This window comes from Pteropus medius, unplaced genomic scaffold (genome assembly GCF_902729225.1).
Source record: "Pteropus medius unplaced genomic scaffold, Ma_sr-lr_union100, whole genome shotgun sequence".
NCBI lineage: Eukaryota > Metazoa > Chordata > Mammalia > Chiroptera > Pteropodidae > Pteropus > Pteropus medius.
In genome coordinates this window covers 7,259,408-7,282,586 of record NW_024351543.1, presented here as the reverse complement: position 1 = coordinate 7,282,586, position 23,179 = coordinate 7,259,408, and the positions used below count along the sequence as shown (strand labels likewise).

At 39.4% G+C, this 23,179-nt stretch overlaps 2 protein-coding genes across 7 annotated transcripts in view; both read right to left on the bottom strand.

The window, feature by feature from the left end:
* PARP15 (poly(ADP-ribose) polymerase family member 15) overlaps nucleotides 1-11,788 on the bottom strand; it is a 34,270-nt gene extending 22,482 nt beyond the window's left edge. For 2 of the 6 annotated variants that reach the window (XM_039843192.1, XM_039843193.1), the window contains exons 1-2: nucleotides 11,547-11,788; nucleotides 2,034-2,150 (exon numbers count right to left, since the gene is read on the bottom strand). In XM_039843192.1, coding sequence (XP_039699126.1) covers nucleotides 2,034-2,150; nucleotides 11,547-11,549 — 120 coding nt within the window. In that variant the 5' untranslated portion in view covers nucleotides 11,550-11,788. Of the gene's footprint in view, nucleotides 1-2,033; nucleotides 2,151-2,608; nucleotides 2,629-2,692; nucleotides 3,454-3,733; nucleotides 3,757-3,781; nucleotides 4,045-9,079; nucleotides 9,332-11,546 lie in introns of those variants that run through there. The other 4 variants (XM_039843195.1, XM_039843194.1, XM_039843197.1 and 1 more) reach the window with 4 other exon arrangements.
* A 3,117-nt stretch (nucleotides 11,789-14,905) lies between these two features.
* On the bottom strand, nucleotides 14,906-23,150 carry DTX3L (deltex E3 ubiquitin ligase 3L). Its single transcript, XM_039843191.1, has 5 exons — nucleotides 22,925-23,150; nucleotides 21,877-22,088; nucleotides 18,526-20,076; nucleotides 17,896-18,113; nucleotides 14,906-16,897 (listed from the first exon to the last, which is right to left on the bottom strand). The coding sequence occupies exons 1-5, from the start codon at nucleotides 23,112-23,114 to the stop codon at nucleotides 16,828-16,830; spliced, it is 2,241 nt and encodes a 746-aa protein (XP_039699125.1). The 5' UTR covers nucleotides 23,115-23,150; the 3' UTR covers nucleotides 14,906-16,827.
* Between the last annotated feature and the right edge of the window lie 29 nt (nucleotides 23,151-23,179).

Here is a 23,179-nt window from a genome sequence, read left to right as displayed (position 1 = left end):
GAAAGGTCAGCGAGTCTTCCGATTTAGCTAAAGGGGAGTTTCAATAGTGAGAGACAGGGCTGGAAAGAGATTTGGGGCCAGATGACAGAGGACTGCGAAAATCCACATTTTTATAAACTTTATCCTATAAGCAATAGGAAACGCCTGATAAAACAATGTTTTTGCAATATGAATTAAACAGCAATGTAGAGGACAGACTGGAGAGTGAAAGACTAAAGATAAGGAGGCGAGGCTAAGAGGCGACTTGGGGGCGCTGAAACAAAAGTTGAAATGGCAGGTACATGAGATGTTGTAAAAGGAGGCTTGAGAACTAATTCGACAGGAAAAGGAATTCAGAGAAGAAAGAGTTTAAGAGGATTCCAAAGTTTATATAGCATAATCAAAAGGTGGGAATAGGTACCCTGACATGAGTCAGAGAGAATTTAATAATCAACAGACTATGTAAAGACCTCGGTTTCCTTGTCTATAAGATAAGGGTAAGTATTATCTATCTCAATTAGATTGTAGTACTAATTTAAAGTGGTAGTAAAATTTGTAGTAAAATTTAAAGTGGTCTATCGTAAGTGGATAATGATAACAGCTATCATTTTCTATCTTTACTATGTGCCAAGAAGGTGCTAAGTGCTTTATATATGAATTATATTATTACAACCTCATGACAACTTTAATATCATCATCATCTATATTTATAAATAAGGACATTGAGGCATAAGAGAGTTGTTGACCAAATTCGGTGGCTGGTCAATGGTAGAGTGGTCTTTGAACCCTGCCAGAACTGGCTTTAGAGTTGGTCTGTGTAAACACTACACCGTTTACTCCTAGAGTGAAAAAAGAAACTTACTGTACTTTTAGGTCATCCAGTTCTTTTCTGGTCCGATTATATTCACCATCAATTTCATAACAGTCAGCTACAGAGCTCATTATTACTGGTAGCTGTGGCAATTACATTTCTCAATGCAAATTAAATAATTCTAATTCCAGTTTTACAAATAAGTCTCTCGAGTTTGATTAGTGTTAGGTCGAGTCTGGATAAAATGAGAAGATTCAACTTCTCAACCTGCAGATCTGAGTACAAGGTCCTGAACCCATATGACAAAGGAGTCTAAGGACTCTTTATTCTAGAGAACATGGAGAAACTCACTGCCTTCTTTCTGCCATCTCATTAGTAGCAACAAAAGCAAAGACTATTTCCAGTAGCTCATAATTCATAAGAGTCTCCAAATTTCTCAGAAGTATTCTCTTTCCGTTAGTCTTAAATGTGTGCCATCTGAAGATAAATAGCACGTGTAAAATGGTGGGGGCTATAGAATTCTAAAGAAGACTCCAATTCAGTAATTCTCAATCCTACCTGTATATCAGAATCACCTGGAATGCTTTCAGAAACTACTGACACCTAGACCACACACCTGACCAAATAAAATCGGGATCTCTAGTGGTGGGGCCTGGGCATCGATATTTTTTAAAGTTTCCCAGATGATTCTGATGTGCAGCCAGGATCGAGTTTCATGGATGTCAATTACAGACAGAATAAAGGGCCTGCATCTCCAGCTCTCTGGTGATTCCAAGGAAAAGTAAGCAATAGAAGGAAAGGGGCAGGCCAGAGCCAAGCTAAACGTTTAGCACCTGCACTGATAACCTTTCTTCCTCCTCATTCTGCCTGTGTCCCAGAAAGTGCTCAGGCAGGAGCAAAAGGGTGTATTTGTAAAGGGTGATATTATAATGTGATATATATATATCTTCCATAATGCTGATGGAACAGGACAGGAAAGCAAAACTGGATTGAGAGTAGGTCAAGATAAATTATAGAGAAATAAAAGAGGTGGATTAGTACAACCTTGTTTGTGGTTAAACTTGGATCTCTCCATGTGAGTACACGTGGAAGAATGTAGCAGATGGTAAGTATAGCCCTGCATGAACCTCAGGTAGGTTTAACGTCTCAAATTTATATGATTTTAATCACTGATATGAAATCACAGAACCAGTTAATTAGACCCCATTGTTTCTCTGCAGTTTTACTAAATTGCACCACTTACACAGAAATATAAAACATCTCCACTTATCAACATGAGGTTCAGACCTTCTTTGGTTTGAGTTGAGGCTAGAACATTTCTGTTTGAAAGACCATCTTTCCAGCTGACTTGGTCTCCTGACTGTGAAGAAAACAGTAAAAAATATTACCAGGCAATGCTATCTGAAGACTTTCTTCATAGATATTTAAACAGAAAATAACTATTAGATTTCACAGATCTCTTTAACTCAACTTATAACCAACTCTAACATTCAAAAGCAAATAATTTATTTTCACAATGTTTGAGTATCGATTATATTTAATAACCCAAATGCCAATGAGCTCTTTTACTTATCCCTCCAAGAATCTTAGCTTAGCAGACCCTGTCCATATCCCCTGGCTTTTATTATTTAAGGGCAACCTGGTAATATTTCCAACTCTATTTCTTGCCTGAAGACTTTCTGTACGTAGTGCCAAAGGTTGCTTTGCTTGTCAGTGTAGCAGAGAGGAAGTGCAGGTAAATTAAGCCACCCTCCCTCCCCTCCAAGCCCTCATCCAATGATTGACAGGAGCTGGTGTAAACCACCCCAGCAAACTTGCCTCCCAGATGCACTCTGAGTTTCCCCAGTGGGATTAAGTGGTAACTGATTTGGTAACACACCCCTACCAGTGTCTTTTACTTCCCTATTTAGATCACTTGCACTTGAATCTGTCTCAGGTCCTCTTCCGGAAGAATCCACACTAAGACACACCCCTGAATTCTCCACAATAATGCATTTGCTGTTTGACTAGTAATCAGTCATGGAATTTTAGAATTTAAGGCATCATTTCACATCATCCAGCACAGAAATTTATTTCTCCTAAAAAAGAAACTAGTGTGCAAAGACATGAAGCCATTTGCTTAAAGTCAAACTACTAGCTAATGAAGGACACAATACTTAAATCTGATCTGCATAGAAGAGGAACCCATCTACCTGATGGTATTCACACACTTAAAAATGTAAAAACATGGCACATCACCCCCCCACACCTGTGACAGACATTATTCACTGATATCAGCACTCTTTCAATCAACTCAGATACAGTCTCAGAATCTTTCTCAACACAGAGCTCAAGGCAACAACTATCATTTGATCAATGATAACCCATGAAGTGAAACGTATTTTCCATGTCCTATCTAACCAAAAAGGATATGAATTTTCTTTGGTTAAACTAGTCTTAGAGAATTTTTCACTCTACTTTCCGTAACAAACAGAAAACTCCAGAGGGTCTAGGAATGGGCTTCTTGATCAATTTTTTTCACTTGCTCAGGAATTTCATTCTTCACTTTGTACTCTCCTGCATGTAGTCTGGTACGTGTGGTGAAAGCATTTTCAATGACCTCTTTCTCTGAAAATTCCTTGGGTCTAGACTCTTTCAAAGCACTGATGTGAAGACTAGAAAACCTTCCAAAAGAACCAGATATATTCTCTGTCAAATTTTGTTTTTCCTTTTCAATGTTAGGTTGGTGTCTTTAACAGTGTTATAATTTTTTTACGTCCCATAAATGACCTATTATTAAAACCAGCTTCTTGAACATATTGACTCAAAATCCTATCATCCTCTAAGATGTTTTTTATGTCCTCCCATACTGCTAGCTTCACATTCAACTTGGTGACTTAATATTTAGACACTATATGAGAAGTTTTTAGAAACATCTTCTCTCCGGGTCTTGATGACATTGACCTTTGTTTTTCCTTGAGTGAGTTAGGTAGCCGCAGACTTGACTGTTACCTTCCAGCCCCTTACAGCTGACTTGGGGCCATATTATCTTAAAGTGGCCCTTCTCCTTTTATAATTTAGCATTCCAATTGGCTAATGCTTTCTCTGCAAGATTCTTCCGTATGAGACGATTCAACACCACCAGGAATGATGCTATCAACTTTCTCAGGCTTCTCCCTTCTATACAAGACTATGTCCAAAGACACATAATAGGGAAACACAGAGATGGGCCTTTCATTGAAGACAAAGCTTTTTGGTCAAGTAGGTGTCCATCACTAAAAAACAAAAAATAAAATATAAAATGTAGATATCATTCGGATAAATCTTTGGCACAGAAAAAATCCTGATATTAATGAGACTGAAATACGGTGTGTCTACCTAAAACGGTACCACTGTCAAGCAGCTCAATGAAAGATGTGCCCTTCGTGATCGCACTGGAGCTGATCCTCACCTAATGAACAGGTCTATTCCATTCATGTTTACTTTGCAGTGAAGTTTTGTAAATTTGATCTGATTTTTCCGTTGACTTTCATTATAATATTGGAGAGGTGATTTTTTTTTTTCTGAAAAAATCTGGCCCTTAGAGATTCAATAGATACAAACAATAATGCACGAGCAATTCAAAACAAACTATTAGAAGTAAAGCCGGCACCATTTTATTTATTTATTTATTTTTGCCAACACCATTTTTAAAGGAATAGTTATATAGTCAAAATTATTAAAAACCAACCATGTGCTATAATCAAAAGAGGTCATAAAATTAGGTCAGATTCTCTAGAAGCAGAGCCTAGGAGAAGGATTCAAGTGCTATGATTTATTAAAGTTGTGCTCTCAGGAGAAACATGTAGAAAGTGAGAGATGAAGGTAGAGAATGTGGTTTAGCTTAAGTCTAGCTTCTGCCTGATCCTGCAAGGAGCTCTGGAATATATAAATTGCATCACAGTATTGTCCTAACTTTGAGATAAGGGAGCTGGGATCTTATATCTCTATATCAGTCAGTTTTTGTCTATGGGCCATCCTAGTTTGGAGATGAATGTAAACTCCCAGGCACCTCCAGTTTCCAGACATTCAGTCTCCCAAAGATAATCCTCTAGAGAAGGTTGTGAGTCCTTCACAGTGAGACATACAGCAGTAGCATTATAAGTGCACCTAATAAATAAAAGAGACCCCAGGGCATCTGGGAGAGACACCAAAGGAAAGGAAGAGCACTTATGAAAGTCCAAAGAATAACTGCATAAGTTTGAGAGAAAGAGAATGTGATTTAGTGGTGAAATCATGTGAAAACATCTAAGAGATTTTGGTTGACAGTAAACTCAGTATAAAGCAAAAGTGATGTAGCTGTGTTTGAAGGGGGAAAACGGTCACTAAATGTTGGCAAGGATGTGGAGCAACAAGAACTCTTATTCATTGCTCGGGGAGTGCGAAATGGTACAGCCACCTTGAGAGAAAAAACTAAGTATATTCTTACAAAACTAAATATACTCTTACCATATGATCCAGCATTTGCTTTCCTTGATATTTACCCAAGTGAGCTGAAAACTTAACATTTACAGAAAACCTGCACATGAATGTTTATAGCAGCAATATAGCTTTATTCATAATAACCAAAATTTGGCAGCAAGCAAGATGTCCTTCAATAAGCAAATGGATAAATAATTGTAGTACTTCCAAAAAATAGAATATTATTCAGAGATAAAAAAGAAATGAGCTATGAAGCTACGAAAAGGCAGGGAGGAAATTTGAATGCCTATTGCTAAGTGAAGGAGCCAGTCTGAAAAGCTACATTTTGCATGACTCTAACTATATGACATTCTGAAAAAAGGCAAATCTATGGAGACAGTACAAATATCAGTGGCTGCCAAGGGCCTGGAGGAGGGAGGGAGCAATGAATAGGTGGAACACAGAGTATTTTTAGGCACTGAAATTATTCTGCATGAAACTGTAATTATAGACACAGAACATTACACATTTGGCTTAACATATAGAACCATATGACACAAAAAATGAACTCCAATGTAATGGACTTTAGTTAATAATAATGTATCAATACTTATCATCAGTTGTAACGAATATACTATAATAATGCAAAACGTTAATATTAGAGAAAACTGGGGTAAGGGGGAATTCTCTTTACTTTCTGCTCAATTTTTCTGTAAACATAAAAGTGCTCTAAAAATAAAATCCATTCATTAGAAAAAATATAATGATGAGATTTGGGGCTATAAGAGCAACATAGCAACAAGAATGTGCATGATGAAAACCCTATTCTACTTTTCATTGGTGAAAACAGGCAACCACTAGAGTATTGTGCTTAGTTCAAGGTGCCAAACTTTGCAAAGGGATTACTTACTATGTTCAGAAGAGGGAAACCAATGCTGTAAAAGGACTCTACACCACATTACATGAGAATATATAAAAGGAAATAAGTATATTAATCTTGCAGAAATAGAGATAATGGGTGAGGTGGGATGCAGAAAGCAAGATATGCTAGTCGTTCTTAAAACAGTTGAAGGGCTGTCTTATAAAGCAGTGGTCTCCAACCTTTTCAGCACCGGGGACCAGTGTTCCTACGAGAATCTAATGCCTGATGACATGAGGTGGAGCTAATGAGGTGATGCTAGCTCTGTGGAGCAGCTGCAAATACAGTTGATGCTTTGCTTGCTTGCCCACAGCTCACTCACTTCCTGCTGTGTGGCCAGGTTCCTAACAAGCCACAGACAAGTACCAGTCCGCAGACACAGGGGTTGGGGACCCCTGTTATAAAGGAGTTATTTCTACAATTCTAAAAGGAAGAACAAGAATTGATAGGTAGAACTGCACTAAAATATATTTGGGCTTAGTATAATGCTATTTTTCAAAAAATAATTAGAACTGTCCTAAGGAGAAGAACATTTATTCTTAACTGAATTTGCTAGACTATTTTCAAATACATTTTACCCAGTAGAAGTAGCTTATTACAGTATTCTTATATCAGAGGTGATAACAATATCAGAATGAAGGACACTGAACTATTTAAACATCATTTAATAATGGCTCTTATCCTTGTATCAGCTGAGACATATAGCTGTCTAAAACACCATTCATATCTATTCTGATCAAGTTAATAACTGTGCTTTCCAATTTTTTCTAATTTGATAATTGTAATAGCTTTATTTATTGAATATCTGTTATGCGTCAAATGTTTCACAAATATTTTACAAATATTATCCTATTTAATTTAACTTTCACAATGACCCTGTGAGATAGATTTTTATCTCCACTTTTTAAATGAAGAAACAGAGGATCAGAAAGTAACTTTGTCATTGCTATCCAGCTAGTAAATTCTATAAGAATTTAAATATTTACTTTGGGGACTCTAAAGGCCAGTGGTGCTCTCGAATTTCTATATAGAAGTCTTAGGTGTGACAATCTGGCTAGAAGTAGGGGGTGATGAAGGGAGTTTGTCTTGAAGCTATATTTTCTTGGACTGTGTAAGTAAAATGGTGCCCAGTGATCCCTACCTCTTGGTAATCACGACTTTGTATAGTCTTCTTCCATATTGTATCAAGATTGGTTTGTATAACCACTAGTATATGGCAGAAGTGAGGTTATGCAACTTCTGAGGCTAGGGTTACGAAAGTACTGCAGCCCTCACTCCCACCCCATTCCCTCTCTTCCTCAGATAACTCACTCTGGGGAAAGCCAGCTGCCATGTCATGAACAGCCCTACAGAGAAGCTCTCGTGGCAAGCAAATGACATCTCCGGCAGCAGCCATGTGAGTGAGCTTAGAAGCAGACTCTTCCCCGATCAAGCCTTCAGATGACTGTCGCCCCAGCTAACATGTTGATAGCAACCTCATGAGAGACCTTGAGCCAGAATCACCCAGTTAAGCTGCTCCAAAATTCCTGACCCACAGAAAGTATGAGATAATAAATGTTTGTTATGTAAAGCTATTAAGTTTTGGGGTCATTTGGTATGCAACAATAGAAAGCTAATACAGATTATATGCTTATTTAGAATGGCTTGAAGAGGCAGGCTGGCAGAGATAGTGGGGAATAAAGTTGCAATCCCTACCCGCTAACCCTTTGTGTCAAAGTCATTGCTGAAAGCCAACCTCTAATCACTATGTCAGTGATATGAATTTTAAAAGTCCTAACAAAAATTTGTTATGTGTGTGTGTGTGTGTGTGTATGCATATATATAAATAGAATAGAAAACAGTACATCAGTTCCTTAGCAAGAAATGCATATGTTGCAACAAAACTTTGTTTTCAAATTGCAACGTATGTTTTTGTTTTCATACAAAGTATGGGTTAGGATAAAAAATATATATTTTTTATGGTGCACTGTGATTAAAAAAAGAATTTATAAAATGCTCTCTGTATTGCACTCTATAACATTCTGCCTCCCAAATTTTTTTTTTTTTTTTCACTTCACTAATGGCTGGAGTGCAGACTGAGGCTCTTAGCCAACCTAATTTGCACATGTCATCTCCAGAAACACTCAATGTGCTTAAACATTAACCATTTACCAGAGTATAACCACAACAAACTGTTTTTTTAAAAGTCTCTCCAAATATCAACAGTAGCATTAATGACTAGGTGACAAGTTAAATTTTACTACTCTGAATGCAGATGTCAACTTCCACCTATCCTACATTGCCATTATCAGTGACCTCCATTTGAGATTATTTTGGGAACGTGGATCAACGGTTACCTCTTCAAATGAAATTGAGTATGTGCAGCCAGGTTGTAAGCTGATAATAGCAATAATGATTGTAATACAATATTGTTTCCTAAATCTAATCCCTCTCCATCCCCCTACTAACTTCATTATATCTTGGTCTCTATTTGCACATGTAATTATCACAAAAATAAAGTCCTATGACTATTAAAACTCACCGGAAATTTGAAGACGCATGCACAATGATTAAGAAAATATACTCAGAAGTCAGAATGTCTAATTTGAAATTCTGACTCAAATACTTATTAGCCGTGTGACTGCGATCAAGTCATTTAATTCCCTCTAAGCCCAGATTTCTTCACCCGTAAAATGCAGACAATAATAGCACCTATCTCATAGTGCTATATGTTATGAGGTAAAGTAAGAACTTGGCATAGTGCCTTGCATAGAGCAAGAACTTGATAAATGTTGCCTATTAGTAGTACCAGAAGTAATAATACTATATATTTCCTCTCAATTCTTTCACTGGAAGTTAGAAATAACACATAACACAACTCTTAAAGAAGACCCATGTGGGATGCTTGGACTCTCAAAGAGGATACAATCACAACTTGCAAATAAACAGTTAAAAGCTATTGTCTGTCTTACCAATATTTCTGAGAAAAGTGATGACAGCAACTTTAGTACTGGACATTACTTCCACCCTGAAGTCCACGTTGGCTTCTGACAGGCCACTGATCGATTCCAAAAGCCTATTCTCTGTCATGGTGTCTTGGATATTATAAAATGCAACCAACACGGAGGCTTTCGAAGGATCTTTTGAAAAGTCATCTATTTCATCCACTTCTATTTCATCCACTTTATTCACTCTTCTGAAAAGTATTACTTTTGTCCTGAAGTCTTCCAATTTAGCAATTTTTTAGGGAGACAGAACACTTAAGGTATTAGTTTTCATATCTGATTTGAGATTTGAAAGGCTTTGATTTTTATATTATTTTCTGATGTTTTAAATACTTTGGAAGAAAACAGATTTCCCTCACTGCCTTATTTTTAAAAATAGTAACTCTTTGGCTAAATGATTGTGAAATCGGAGTTACTCACCAAATCACAGGAAAATAAAACTAACACACATGACAGTAAATGATGGTGCTCATCCACTGACATCAATTAATAAAGCTACAACTTGTTACTGAAAAGAAAGATGTTTCTGTTACTACACAATGAAAGGGCAATCTATAGAAATAACCAGAACACAAAAATGCCGCCTATTTACCAAGAAGATTGGGTATGGGTAGACATTGATAGACATCATAGAAAGAATACAGACTTACGTCCATTTTTCATTGTTTTTAACCCTTGAAAGGGGGCCAATTTTGCTATAAACTGAAAACTGCTCTAAAACATAAAGGTGGTATATGGGAACTCTCTGTATTTTCCACTCAATTTTGCTAGATATTTAAAACTGCTCTAAAAAATAAAGTCGTATTTTAAAAATACATCTTTAAGTAATAATTATAAAACTAATAGTTCTAAATTAAGAATAGATAATAGGACAAGAAGTAGAAAAGAAATTCCAGAAATAAGCCTTAATCTATCATAAAGTTTAACATACAAAGTATTAAGAGGAATAAAAAAGTGAAGACATGAATCATAATTTAATAAATATTGTTGGAAACATTGGTTTTCATTATGAAGACAATTAGATAGCAATTAATACCTCATAATGAACACCTAAACACAATAATATTAACCCCTGATTGGTTACAAATGTTCACTTTACTCCACAAGTAGTAGAACAAAAGTTTCATATTTATTTAGCTAATTTGTATTAAGGTGAAAAATTTTCAACTAATGAAACAAAATAGAAGATCTACAGATAGTAATTTAAATGGAGACACATAAAACACTAAAACAATGATGAAAATAAAAAGATATCTACCACATAGCAGACGTTCAAGAAATGCAGGCTGATAAATTAAATACAATGGAGCATAAGCTTATCTCCTCACCCAGAGCAGTAAATTGGCAAATTTCTAAAAATTGAACAAGTAGACTTGAACAAATGAAATGGCCACCTTTGTTCTTGCTTCGAACATCTCGACACCATCTCAGATATCAGCTGTCAGTAATTTAATTTATAAATTTAATGCAACGCCAATAAACATTCTAAGTTTTTTTGTTGTTTTTTTTTTGTTTTTGTTTTTGTTTTTTGATGCTGCTCATAAATCAGAAGTCGATAAGGAAAGAAAAGCATATAAGAATAGCTAGGAAAACACTGAGAAGGAAGAGCTCTGTAGGAGGACTAGCCCTGATAATAAAATGTATACCAAAGTCTCTTTGCAACAGATGAATAAATAAGTGGCTGGAAGTTCCAGAAATAGCCAAACTACATAGAAAGTAGTATATGATAAAGGTGGTATCTCAAGTTATTGAGGCAGTGGTAATCTGTTTAATAAATTCAACTAATGAAACAAAATAGAAGATCTACGGATAGTGATTTAAATGGATTCACATAATCGGATGTCGAGACAACTGGATACCCATTTGGAAAAATAAAATAAAATTAGATTCATTCCTCATACCCTACACAAGAATAAACTCCAAATGTATCAGAGTTTTAAATTAAAAAAAAGTAAAGCATTACATATAGAAAAAAAGGCTGGGCAACGATTACCTGAATGTTGGGAAAAGCTTTTAAAACATGACTAAAGTCCAGATGCAATGAAACAAAAATTAGTAAATTTTACTACATAAAAGTAAAAAACGTTTGGATTGGGGGCGGGGGAAAGCCACCATAAGCACACTCAAAAGACAAACGACGAATTGAAGGGAAATATTCATAACCTATATCACAGATAAAAGACCAATATTTCTAATTTACAAGAAACTTTTAAAAATTGAGTGGGAAATTCCCAAACATTCTGTGGAAAAAGACGTCCCGCACTCTACTCTCTTCCGTGACAAGTCAGAGTGGTAAGCGCCTCCCTAGAAGAGAAGGTTCTGAAGCACTTGGGGGTCTCTGCGCAGAGAGAGACCTGTGTTGCAGAGAATCGCGCCTGCGCCTGGAGAGTCAGCCTTGGCGCCCCTCCTATCCCCTACCCCTAGCGCCCCTCACCATCCTCCCGGCAGATGAGCGGCAGGAAGCGAGGCGGGCTGCCCGGCTCCTGGTCAACCTCACGCTCCCGGTCGCCGGATCTCTTCAGGCTCTGGAAGTACACCTGCAACTTGTGTTCCAGTTCTTCAGGGGAGGTCAGGGCTCCAGAGCCCCAGGCCTCTCAGATCAGCAGCGGGGGGCTATTCGCTGCCATCCTCAACTCTGACTGGTCTGCTCGCGCTGCCAGCCCGCCCCACCCAACAGGCTTGTGCCTAGACCTTTCGCTTTCATTTCTGTGAAAACTGATTTTGCTGTAGGTTACAGTCTTGAAGTAGCAAACAAGAACTGCCTAGGATTTCTGAAATCCTTTTGGGACAGGTGTTACTGTCAGTCAAATTCTGGGCCAAAGTCCTGGGCTCTAGAGTTCATAGAGTAACGTCCATCGATGGTATCTACAATAGGCATAGCCATAACTGCTTCACAATATTGTTGTGAGGATTAAATGAGATAAAATTTGTAGAGTGCTTGGCATGTATTTTAAAAATCAGTATTAGCTCCCCTGTCTCCTGGGCATCCCATTCCTACCTACCCTCACTTTCCCTACACACTCATCTTCAGAAAAATATGCTGGGTCCTTTTATGCACACTAAGACACGGCTGGAATCAGGTCTAGTCTGACAAGACATTTAATTTAATTCAGCCAATATGTATTGAAGGCCCTTGATATGCCTGGCGTTGTGTTAAGATTACAAAGCTGAATTGGACACAGATGCCTTCTCTCTGGGGTAAGGATGGAATTAAGAAGAGGGAAACAAACAAAAAAAAGACTAGTACACATTTACCTGGTGTATCATGAAAGGTACTGGCAGAATATAGATGATACACTCAAAACGGGTCATTGAAGACAGTTTAATAGAGGAATTACTTAGGTGTGGGCTCAGGGTAAAGAGAAATCAGTAAGAAATGGTGAAGCAGCCCCACTCTCCCCTTATCATCTAGACTGAAGGGCAGGGCATACACTGAGCCTAGTCAGGGCCATAGCTACAGGAGAGAGCCAATTCCACGGGAACCATGGCTGATTTGAGGGAACAGCCCTGCCTCCTACCCTCTAATCTCTTGCTGGTAACTCCCATTGCTGAACCCAGCCAGTAAACAGAGGACACAGGAATGGGGTTGCTGCAGTTCATAGAGGCCAGTGCCCAGCACCAACCACCCCAAGGCTAAAAGCTGAGTAAGTGGATTTTGATATCGCATCTGCATTAATAGAGACATATACAAATTATCAGGAACACAGGGAAAGAAGTGATTCATAATTGGGTGACAAGAGTGGAGGAAAGTTCCTATAGCAGGAGGTTTCGAAGAGGTGGAGAGGCATTCCAGAGAGAGAACACACAGAGCGAAGGCCAGAAGAATAAAAGTATAGAAAAGCTGGCAGTCTGGTGTGAATAGCTCATAGGGGCTTGGTGGGGAGGAAAGGACATGGGGTGAGCAAGCAGAATGAGAAGCTCCTGATGCCATGCTGTGGAATTTGAATTTTATTTTCTAGGCCAGTGGTCCACAAAATGGGTCCACAGACTGCCAGCAGCAGCAGCAGCACATGGGAACTTAGAAATTCAAATTCTTGGACCCAACTTCACACATACTGGGTCAGAAATTCTGGGATGAGTTTCAGCAATCTGCATTTTATCATGCCCTCCAACTGACTCTGACACAAGATCAAGTTTGAGAAGCACTGCTCTGGGCATCAGGGGGTCACTGAAGACATATCATCAGAGGACAGATGAGATCAAAGCTGATTTTTTCAAAAGGTAATTTGCAGTGGAAGGAGGAAGAAGTTGGAACAGAGAGAGTTTTTAGTGGGTATTTTCATCATTCTGGTGAGAGAGCTATGAAAATTCTAACTATGAAAAAGGGGAGGCAGAACTGGTGACTATGGACATGTGGGACAAGAGAGAGAAGCCAAAGGTGCCACTAAGACTACGTTTTAATGTGCTATAACTGTAATATATTTTATGTTGTCCGTTGTTTTCCCAGGAAATAAAACCAAGTATTCTCCTTTACAAATTAGAGCATTTAAACAAGATGATTTCTTCAGTCTTTTCAACTCCTACGCCAAGTAAATAACGCTGCTGGGTGACCTGCTGTGTCTTTTTAAGACTCTTTGTGAGGCAGTGGCTATCTGTGATGTGATTTTTAAGAAATACATATTTGGTCTTTGTCCTTGTTTCTGGCACAGAGCTCCTAAGATCCTTGGAATTTCCTGAAAGCTGAGAGTGATAAAGATGTCTTTTATGTTACTGAGGTGGCTTATATTAATGAGGCGACTAAGGATGGGGGTTGGTTTCCAGAGGATTAACCACAAGATTAGAGAGTTGGAACTTTCAGTCCCACCCCTCAACCTCTGGGAGAGGTAGAGGGGCTGGAAATTGAGTTCAGTCGCCAACAGCCAATGACTTAATCGATAATGCCTATGTAATGAAGCCTCCATAAAAACCCAAAAGGACAGGGTTCAGAGAGCTTCTGGGTTGGTGAACAAGGGGAGGTGCTGGCAGAGTGGCATGCCTGGGGGGCATGGAAGCTCTGCACTCTTTCCTCATAACTTGCCCTGTGCACCTCTACCATCTGCTCGTACCCGTTATATCTGTTTGTAATACATTGATAATCTAGTAAGTAAACTGGTTTCCTGAATTCTAGGAGTTGCTCTAGCAAATTAATTGAATCCAAGGAAGGGATCATGGGAACCTCAGACTTTTAGCCATTCAGACAGAAACCCAGGTAAAAACCTGGGCTTGTGCTTGGCATCTGAAGTGGAGGACAGTCTTGTGGGGACTGAGCCCTTAGACTGTGGAATCTGACATTATCCCCTGGTAGATAGTGTCACAATTGAGTTGTATTATAGGACACCCAGCTGGTGTCAGAGAATCGCTTGGTTGTATGGGAAAAAAAACTCATGTTGGAATTGGGTGCAGAAACTTACTTTCTTTATGGAAATAGCAAAATCTTGATATTATTTTCTATTTTCTTTTTTCTTTGGAGAGAAGGGTGCCTTGATTTGCTGGTGCCCAGTGAACCATCTGGGTAACCCAGCACTGATGTTGGAGAGGTGAAACAGAAACTCTAGGAGCAGAAAGGGGGCAAGTGTAGTTTGATAGCATATTTCAGATGCTTTCTCTAGGAGAGAAGAGATGAAACCTGAAGCCTACTTTTACCTTCACAGTATTTTATATGTTAAGGAGGAAAAATAGTAATATGATTTTCACAGCTGAAAGTGGTAGAAGTGAAGTCAATAGTAGTTTTGCTGTACACTGTATGTGTTGTTGGAAACCATCAGAATCTTAACCTAAGAAAGAAGAAAAAAGAAGTGGAGAAAGAACACAATCTGTTCCTAATATGGATATAACTTTATTTAAAGCAGATACGGATACCTTCCACAGAGCAAAAGCGGCAATGCAAAGGCTCACGAACCACTCATACCCTTAAGCTGCCTGTGCACACACTACATTGTGATCAAGGATCCAGACCTCAGCGAGGACCCAACTTTTGGGTTTTTTTGAAGCAAATTTAGCTAAAAGATCAGTAGATACAAAACAATTAATCATAACAGTAAAGACATAAATGATCACTAAAAATTAAATGTATAACCTGATTAAAAAAAAAAAAAGACATATCATCTAATGTAATAAGCTCCCTCAACTCTGGACAGAGGAAAGTTCTTCAAATAGGATCTCCTTGGAGGAAATCTGCTGTGAGCACCATGCAGGAATCCATTTCTGAGAGAGGTGCGGAACGATGGGAACTCCTCGGCCTGCTCCTTGGATGAGAAGTCTCCCTGTGGGAGGCAGTATGACCTTGGAGTGCAGAAGCCTTGGAGCCAGACTATCGTTTTCAAATCTCAGCATTTCTACTTATTAATGTGTGACCTTTGTTAAAGTTTCCTCTCTGCACATCAGTTTGCTCAGTTATAAAATGGGGATACTACTGGTATCAATTACGCAAAGATAAAGCTCAAATAAAGGGGACAAAATAAGTCCACAATAAATATTAACTATTACCTTCTGACCAAAAATGTATATGTGTGTGTATGTATATCTTTAGGAAAAGAAAAAGACATCTCGTTCATCATTTTTGGAGAGAAGCTGGGATGTGGATGACCAGATAATTTGCTACTCTAACTTTCTTGTGGCTGGAGAACTATTTAAAAGCAAATTTTGACATGTCATAGATTCCTTATAGTAGGCTCAACTCTTGCCTCTTGTGTCCAGAGAGTATCAGGGAGAAAGATTTCATGAGAGAAAACATGACTTAGAGAGATTTAGTAAAAGAATGGACAAATGTCCACTTAGGAGGCTACAGTTACTAAGAAAATGATACTCTATGGAAACTAAAGGTAGGTTATTATCTGTTAAAACTGGAAGTGGGTATACTCAAAAGTGCAATATATTCAGAGGAAAAAATGGTTTAGAAATGTGTAGCAAGTGCACCCCATATAGCAGATTACAAGGGTCATCGGAGAGCAAGGACTAGCTTGGAAACTTGTCCAGAGGTCAGCATTCAGAGGCCAAGTGCTCTAGAGTAAGAAACTCAGTTTTCCAAATCAGTGGTGAGGACCTCGGAAATGGCTTCCTTACTCCTACCTCTGCTAAAGATTTGGGAAGCCAAAAATGCCTCTGCTGGATGATTAGCCACCTGAGTCAGGCAGCAAAAATTTATTAAGCATCAACTGTATACCTGGCTCTGTGTCATGAAGAATAATAACCTTATGCTATCTATTATCAAAGGTTGCCCAATCTTTGCTCCTGGCCACTTTTTTGGCCATGAGGGAAGGAAATGTCTCTTAATTTTCTGTAATCAAAGCCCCATCCCACCCCACCTCGTACCAGGATTTTAACTTTAGGGTAAAGGGCAACCAACCAACCAACAACAACAACAACAAAAAACTTAAAAAACCACCCCAGAAATGGTAGTAAAAAGAAAGATCAATTGGCAGTTAGTATTTTAACTGAAGACCACAGAAGATGATTTCATACCCACAGCATTTCATCCATCCCCTCTCCCCCCAAAAAAGAATGAGGCACAACACCTCTGTAGCAACATCACACAGATCTTCGGGGCTTTCACATTCCATAACAAGTGACACTCTGAAAACAACAGACTATCAGATTCTTACTTTTACACGAACCCCTTTTTGAGATGAACATTTTTAAAAGGCATTTCTACATAATGATTTAAATGGGCATTTTCTCAGCTTCTTCGACCATGTCTTTTTGAAAGCTTGGCTCAAGACGCCCTTCCAGCAGTCTTCTTAGTTAATTCCTTTATCTTTCAGCTCCTGTTTGACGCGTTTCAGATAATTAGGATCAGGGTAGCCATACCTGCAGAAACAAAAGCCCCTTAGCTTCATCGCACATGATTTTAAAGAATCTGTATAGTAAGCCTTGGCATAAAAATTGTGTTGCAAACATTCTCAAACAATCTTAAATGCAGATGACTTATAATCACTTATAAGTGTGCAGATATGAGTCATTTAGCTAGTGAGTGAGCTGAGCTGTCTGCCTAGGATCTGCCTTTCAATAAGACTTTTTTATTTTCAGCTCATAGTAAGCAGTGGCTCTCATACAGTTATATTATACTATGTTTTTATATATAGCATATATAAAAGAAGATCAATTGGCAGTTAATATTTCAACTGAAGAAATGTGTATAGATACATGTTATATATAAAAATACAGTATAGTATATATTTTTATTATATATATGTGTATATATATATACATACGTGTGTGTGTGTGTGTGTGTGTGTGTGTGTGTGTGTGTGTGTATTACAGTATCTGCCACAGGAAGATTTTCAAATTTGGAAAATCTGCAAAAGTCTCAGAATGTGTTCCCTTTTGAATATGAAGGGTCTAAGGTATCCTTTCTGAATTTCATTAAGAACAATTATTTTGCTTATAATACAACTCCCACAATATTAAATAAGAGTTTTTCTAGAGTACTATTAGCCAAGTGAATTTAGGATTTCTATGGACCAATGGGAGGAGAGGATAGAAGAAAGGGTGATCTTAAAAGAAGGCAAAGTAAATAATATTCCTAGGATCTACCCTTCAAATAGACAGCAAACCCCAAATTAAGTCACCTGAGATACCATTCATCTTGGATTCTGAAGACTCTTTTGATGCAAATTTTAGTAACTGTACGATATTTTGTAGTTGGGAAGGTAAAAGGTAATGGGAACCAACCTTTCTGCCTTTGAGATTAGCATGCTTCAAAATACTGTATCCAATCCCACTACTATAAACAGTCTCCTTATATCTACATCCTCAAATTGCCATATCTTAAGACCTATAAATTCATTGTTTCAAAAGGTTCTCACATTTCAGGTCCCCCAGACCGGGATGTTTTGTGGTGGATATCATTCCATGTAATGACATCTGAAACTCCTAAAACTCGAGAATATCCCACTGTGAAAATCAGCTTATGGTCAAAGGCTCTACGAAGCAGTGTCAAAACCTCTCTTCCTTCTTTATTGTCAGGCAAGTAGGCAGTTCGCCGTATTCCCTTATATTCTTTTCCTGGGTTTGGGTGGTCTTTCTGTATGAAGACAAGAAAATATCACATGAAAACATTCCAGTGTATATATTTTACTGTATAGATAGATGTGTTCATTTGCAGTTAGAGCAAATCAAAAAAAGTATTGAAGGTTTGCTCATATTCTCAATATTCATATTTCTCCTCCTCCAAATTCCTGCTGAAAATATCATCCACCTTCCTGAATCCCCCCCAACCCTAACATATAATCACTACCCACCCTTTCTTTGCCTTAATAGACACAAATATCTGAATTGTACACAAACATTGCTACCTTTATCACTATTTAAAGCCCTTGCATATGACCATGGAAATAAGTCCTTGAAAACCCCACTAATTGGCAACAGAATAATTTCTTTTGCTCTAGTAATCCTAGCACACTGGAAAGAAACCCATGGATCTCAGAAATACTTACTGTTTGTATGCCTCCAAACATATTATATCTAATCATAATGGAGCCACAGTGTTGATAACCTGGAAGTGATTGTCTTTCGAAAATGACTTCCATGGTTCCCTCTGGCTGATTCCCTTTCTGGACACCATAGGAAGTCAGGCACACAGGACAGGCTGGCTTATATGTCATGGCTTTGTTGATACAAGGGGTGCAGAATTGGTGCTTGCACTTTGATAGCACTCGTTTGTTACTAATGGGCTCCATACAGATGACGCAAATGTCCTCTTCCTTGTCCAATCCTGATGCCCCAGAACTGGCAGAGGACCGAAATGTTGGTGAAGCTATTTCTGAGTCATTAACATCGATGTCCATGGGCGTTTCATTATCTTCATTCCATTTCTCTCCAGGTAATGAGGACATTCCCTCTCTTTTTAAGACATACTGCTTTGCCTTTGCAAGTTGATTTGGCAACCCAATCAAAGTCATGGACTCTTGATTTAGCACTAAGTGTACATCTGGATGCCTCTTATTAAAGTCATCAGCGAAGCTGGTGCCACTTAAGTGCATTCTTCCCTTGCCCAAAGTTTTCAGTGAAAGAAACTCTGTCATTAGCTGACATGAGACAGATTGATAGGCATCAATGAAACTTGCATAAGCATGCATAGACAGATCTAACTCCTTGTCCTTAGGTTCAAATAGGATGTGAGTTTTCCAACTTTCGCTCAAAATCTTACTTTGAACGTTGTATCTTTTTTCTATCTCTGATATCTCCTGGAGTAATTCAGCTTCTAAAAGCTTATAGTGAGCATTGGTAATCGTAATTCGTCTCATAGGACTCCAGAGATTCAATATTTTCACAGGTGCCTTGACAAGACTTTCAGAGATCGGGGAGGCAAGAAAATGTTTGGCAGCTGAAATGTTGTCCTGAGTCCCGTGGAGAGTTAATTTTCCTCCATGCTCCTCTATATGGAGCTTTGTGAACTGGTGATTCAATTCCTGTTTGATTTTATTTGCCTGCTTACTGTCTGCTAAAGCAACACTTTCCTGCTGCAGAGTGCCCACGCTCTTCTGAGTTTCACTGATAAAAGACTCTTGAGCTGCTCTGAGGTTACCTAAGTGACTTGAGGTGAAGTCTGCAGAGACTGAATTCGGAGAACTCTCTTGACTTTTTATTTTTACAGCAAGTCCTTTCTCTTTTGAGTCCATTTTCTCAGGATATTTCTCAGGATATTTGGAGTATTCAGACAAAGGCAAAGGAACTTCACAATGGTCGCTTTTCTCTTCTGACCTGGTTTTTGGGTCAAAGGGAGAAACACAGCGGTTCTGGTCCTGCTGATGGATTGGCTCCCTCTCTGTTCTCAAAGGGGAAGATCCATGTTTCTGCTCACTTTTTAGGAGTTGCTCATTCAAGAAGCCATATATTTTTTCAATATCTTTAAAGTCACCACACATCCTCTCGATTCCATTGTAGCTCTCCAATTTTTTGACATTGGGGCAGAGAGTGGTTATGTGTTCCCTCTGCTCTTTAGAGAACAGGTTACAGTTCAAGTCAGCTGTGACAGCAAGAAAGATCTGAAAATTTAAAAGGAACAAATAAAATTTCTCAGGCCCACAGTTTTTCCTCAAGAGAATGTCTGGAGACTAGAGAAACAACCCTTAGCAGAAGGTGACTTCTTTCAAATCCTTTTCATAGACTATGTAGCACTACAGCTCCAAGGTTCCCAGCCCTGTCTGCACATTAGAATCACCTGGGGAGATAAAAGGGGGGCGGAAAAAAAGCCAAGGCCCAGGCACACCTCCAGAGATTCTGATATAAATGTAGAGCCTGGGCATGAGCATTTTTAAAAGCTCTGTGGAACAAGAAGTCTAGATTCTAGAGCTGCCACTCTCTGACTTTGGGGACGGGATGGAGGGGAAGGCACTTGGACTTTCTGGGCAAGCTGCTGTGGTTCTCATGGAAGAGTCTGTGAGCCTGGATGGTAGCCATAAATCTGAAGGAAAAAAAAAATGAATAAACACCAAACTGCGTTTAATGCTGGGCCCTCTAAACCCTAGCCTTTAGAATCTCAAATATGACAAGCACACCAGACTAGGCTAAAAAAGACAGGCAAATGGATTGTAATACAAAAGCAAGATTTCCAATGTGTTTTCCTTCTTCGAAGACTTTTCACATGCCATTTCCTCTGCATGTAACGTCTTTCTCCTAGGTCTTCCTTCCACATGTTTCCTGAATCCAGTCACTTCTCACACCTCCATCAGGACCATCCAGAGTCCAAGCCATTATCATCTTGTACCTGGCCCCCTGCAACCTCTCTTAATTACACTCTGACCTTCCACTCTGGCTCCTTCCTACATTCAGTTCACACAGCAGCCAAAGTGATCCTTTAGAAGATTTAAATCCGATCACTCCACTCCCTTGGCTCAAAACCATCTGATAATCCCCTAACATTTAAATTAAAATCCAAAATCTTTACCTTCATCCCCAAAAACCAGACTCTTCTTGGAGAGGTTCCGCTTTCCTGTCATTCTCTCCCTTGCTCACTGCCCTCCAGCCACACTGGCCTCCCTCATTGAAGTCCCTGGGGCTCAAGATGTAAGCTCCTGTCTTGGGGCCTTTGCACTTGTGCTTCCCTCTGCCTACAGCATTCTTCCCTCAGAAATCCACTTTGCTAGCTTCCTTACTTCATTCATGCCTCTATTCAGATGCCACCTCATTAGAGAGGTTTGCCCTGATAACGTATTAAAAGCAGTGGTCCTGTCATTGTCTGCCATTTATCCTGCTTTATTCTTCTTTGCAGCACTTATCACTGGCAGACATTTTAGGATAAATCTGTTTTTCTGTTTGTTTGTTTTTTGATTTTTGTTTTTTGTTTTTTACTATTAGTGTGCTTCCATCACTAGAATGTAAGGTCTCCGAAGGCAGGGTTTCCTATGCTCCTGGCTGTATCCCCAGCTCCTGTGACAGTGTCTGGCACACAGTAGATAGCTGGTATTGATCGTCAAATGATTCTTTTCATGGCTGGTTCCTTCTCATCATTCAAGTCTCAGGTCAAATGTCACCTTAGAAAAATCTCTGACTTCTGGTCAGAAGTAGCACCTCCTCTTTCCCTGTCCTCACCCTGGCCCTGTCACTCTCTAAGGCACATATCATTCTCTAAAATTGTTTTATTTTTGTTTACTTGCTTATTGTCCTATGTACCTCCCCACTCTCAGCAGAGACACGTCGTATTTACCTCTGTGTGTCCTAGTGCCTAAAACTGTGCCTGGATCATAGCAAGTCCTCAGCCAATGGTTGTTGGACCAGTAATGAAAGGTATGGTGACTGGAGAGGAAGTTGCAGACACATACCCAGCTCTTTCTTTCAATACTCACCTTTTCGACACAGGAATCCACAGCACTAGGAATATGTTTTTCATTTGGATCCTTCTCACCAGACCTCATCCCTTCTTGTGACAGTGTCAACGAAGATATTCCGGGTCTGGTATTCTCCTCTACTGGATTTTTAGTGGGCTCCAGGAAAATAGTCACGAGTTTGTTGTCAACCAACATTTGGTGATTTTCTTTTTTCAACACTCTCTCCTTGGCTTTAGTGGAGACATTAAACACACACATAGACATGGGCGTGATTTCAAATAACCCTCTTATTCATGCATTTGTACCCTGCCCCAGCACTCTCTCAGTCAGGGCCGCTCCCTGCATCCTGGGGTGGTGGGATGGTGATAGGGGATGTGAGGGTGCTATTCAGAACTCTTGAATGGGTAGCTTTTTACTATGGAAATGAAAATTCATTGATAATGGAACATTGTCCTCTCATTAAAAGTCATGTCTCTGAAACTCTCAGTTTCTCATTTCAATAATGTGGAATAATACTCATTATATAAAATGGAGTGAAAAAAAAGCAGGGGATAAATATGCAGACTCATAATTTGTAAATATACGCATGTGTTTACTCACATTCATAGAAAAAGGCTGGAAGAAATATATGAAAATGTTCACATTGTTTACCTCTAGGTAGTTTTCTTCTTTATTCTTTTTTACAGTGTGCATCCCCCAAAATAAATCAATGGAATAATTATTTAAAATATACAAGTGGAACACCTAATGGCAAGGGGTGACAGGCGTATGGGGGGAGGGACATATTTCCGAGAGCTGAGAAATATGTCAGGATGACGATACCGGATAGCGTCAACTTTAAGGCGCAGTCAGACCAAATCACCAACTGGGCACGGAGGGGCTCTATCCTCCGCTGCTGTGGGCTGCGTCTCTTGGTAGCACGAGCCCCTGGTTCTTGTCCCCCACCAGAGAGTTGCCATACTTTCTCCCGCCCTCTCAGATCAGCTCACCCTGGGTCTGCCCCGAATCCCGCGGGACTGGGCCGCAGGGACGGCCTTTTCACCCGCAACCCAGGCCCACGGCTCACCTTCCTTTTCCAAGAATTGCACCTGGAAGGTACCCTGGCCGCTGGGGCCCCAAGGTCGGACGGTGCACTCCCCACCATCCGAGTCCCGGCTCTGGAAGTAGGCATTCAGCTTCCTGTGTAGGGGTAGCGAGATGCCGGGCTCGGACACCCGCACGAGCAGCGGGGACGGCGGGCAGAGGTGCGAGGCCATGGCTCTCCGCGTCCGGCTGGCACAGAGGCTCCGGGCGCTGCTGGGCCCGGACTGGGGCAGGGGTG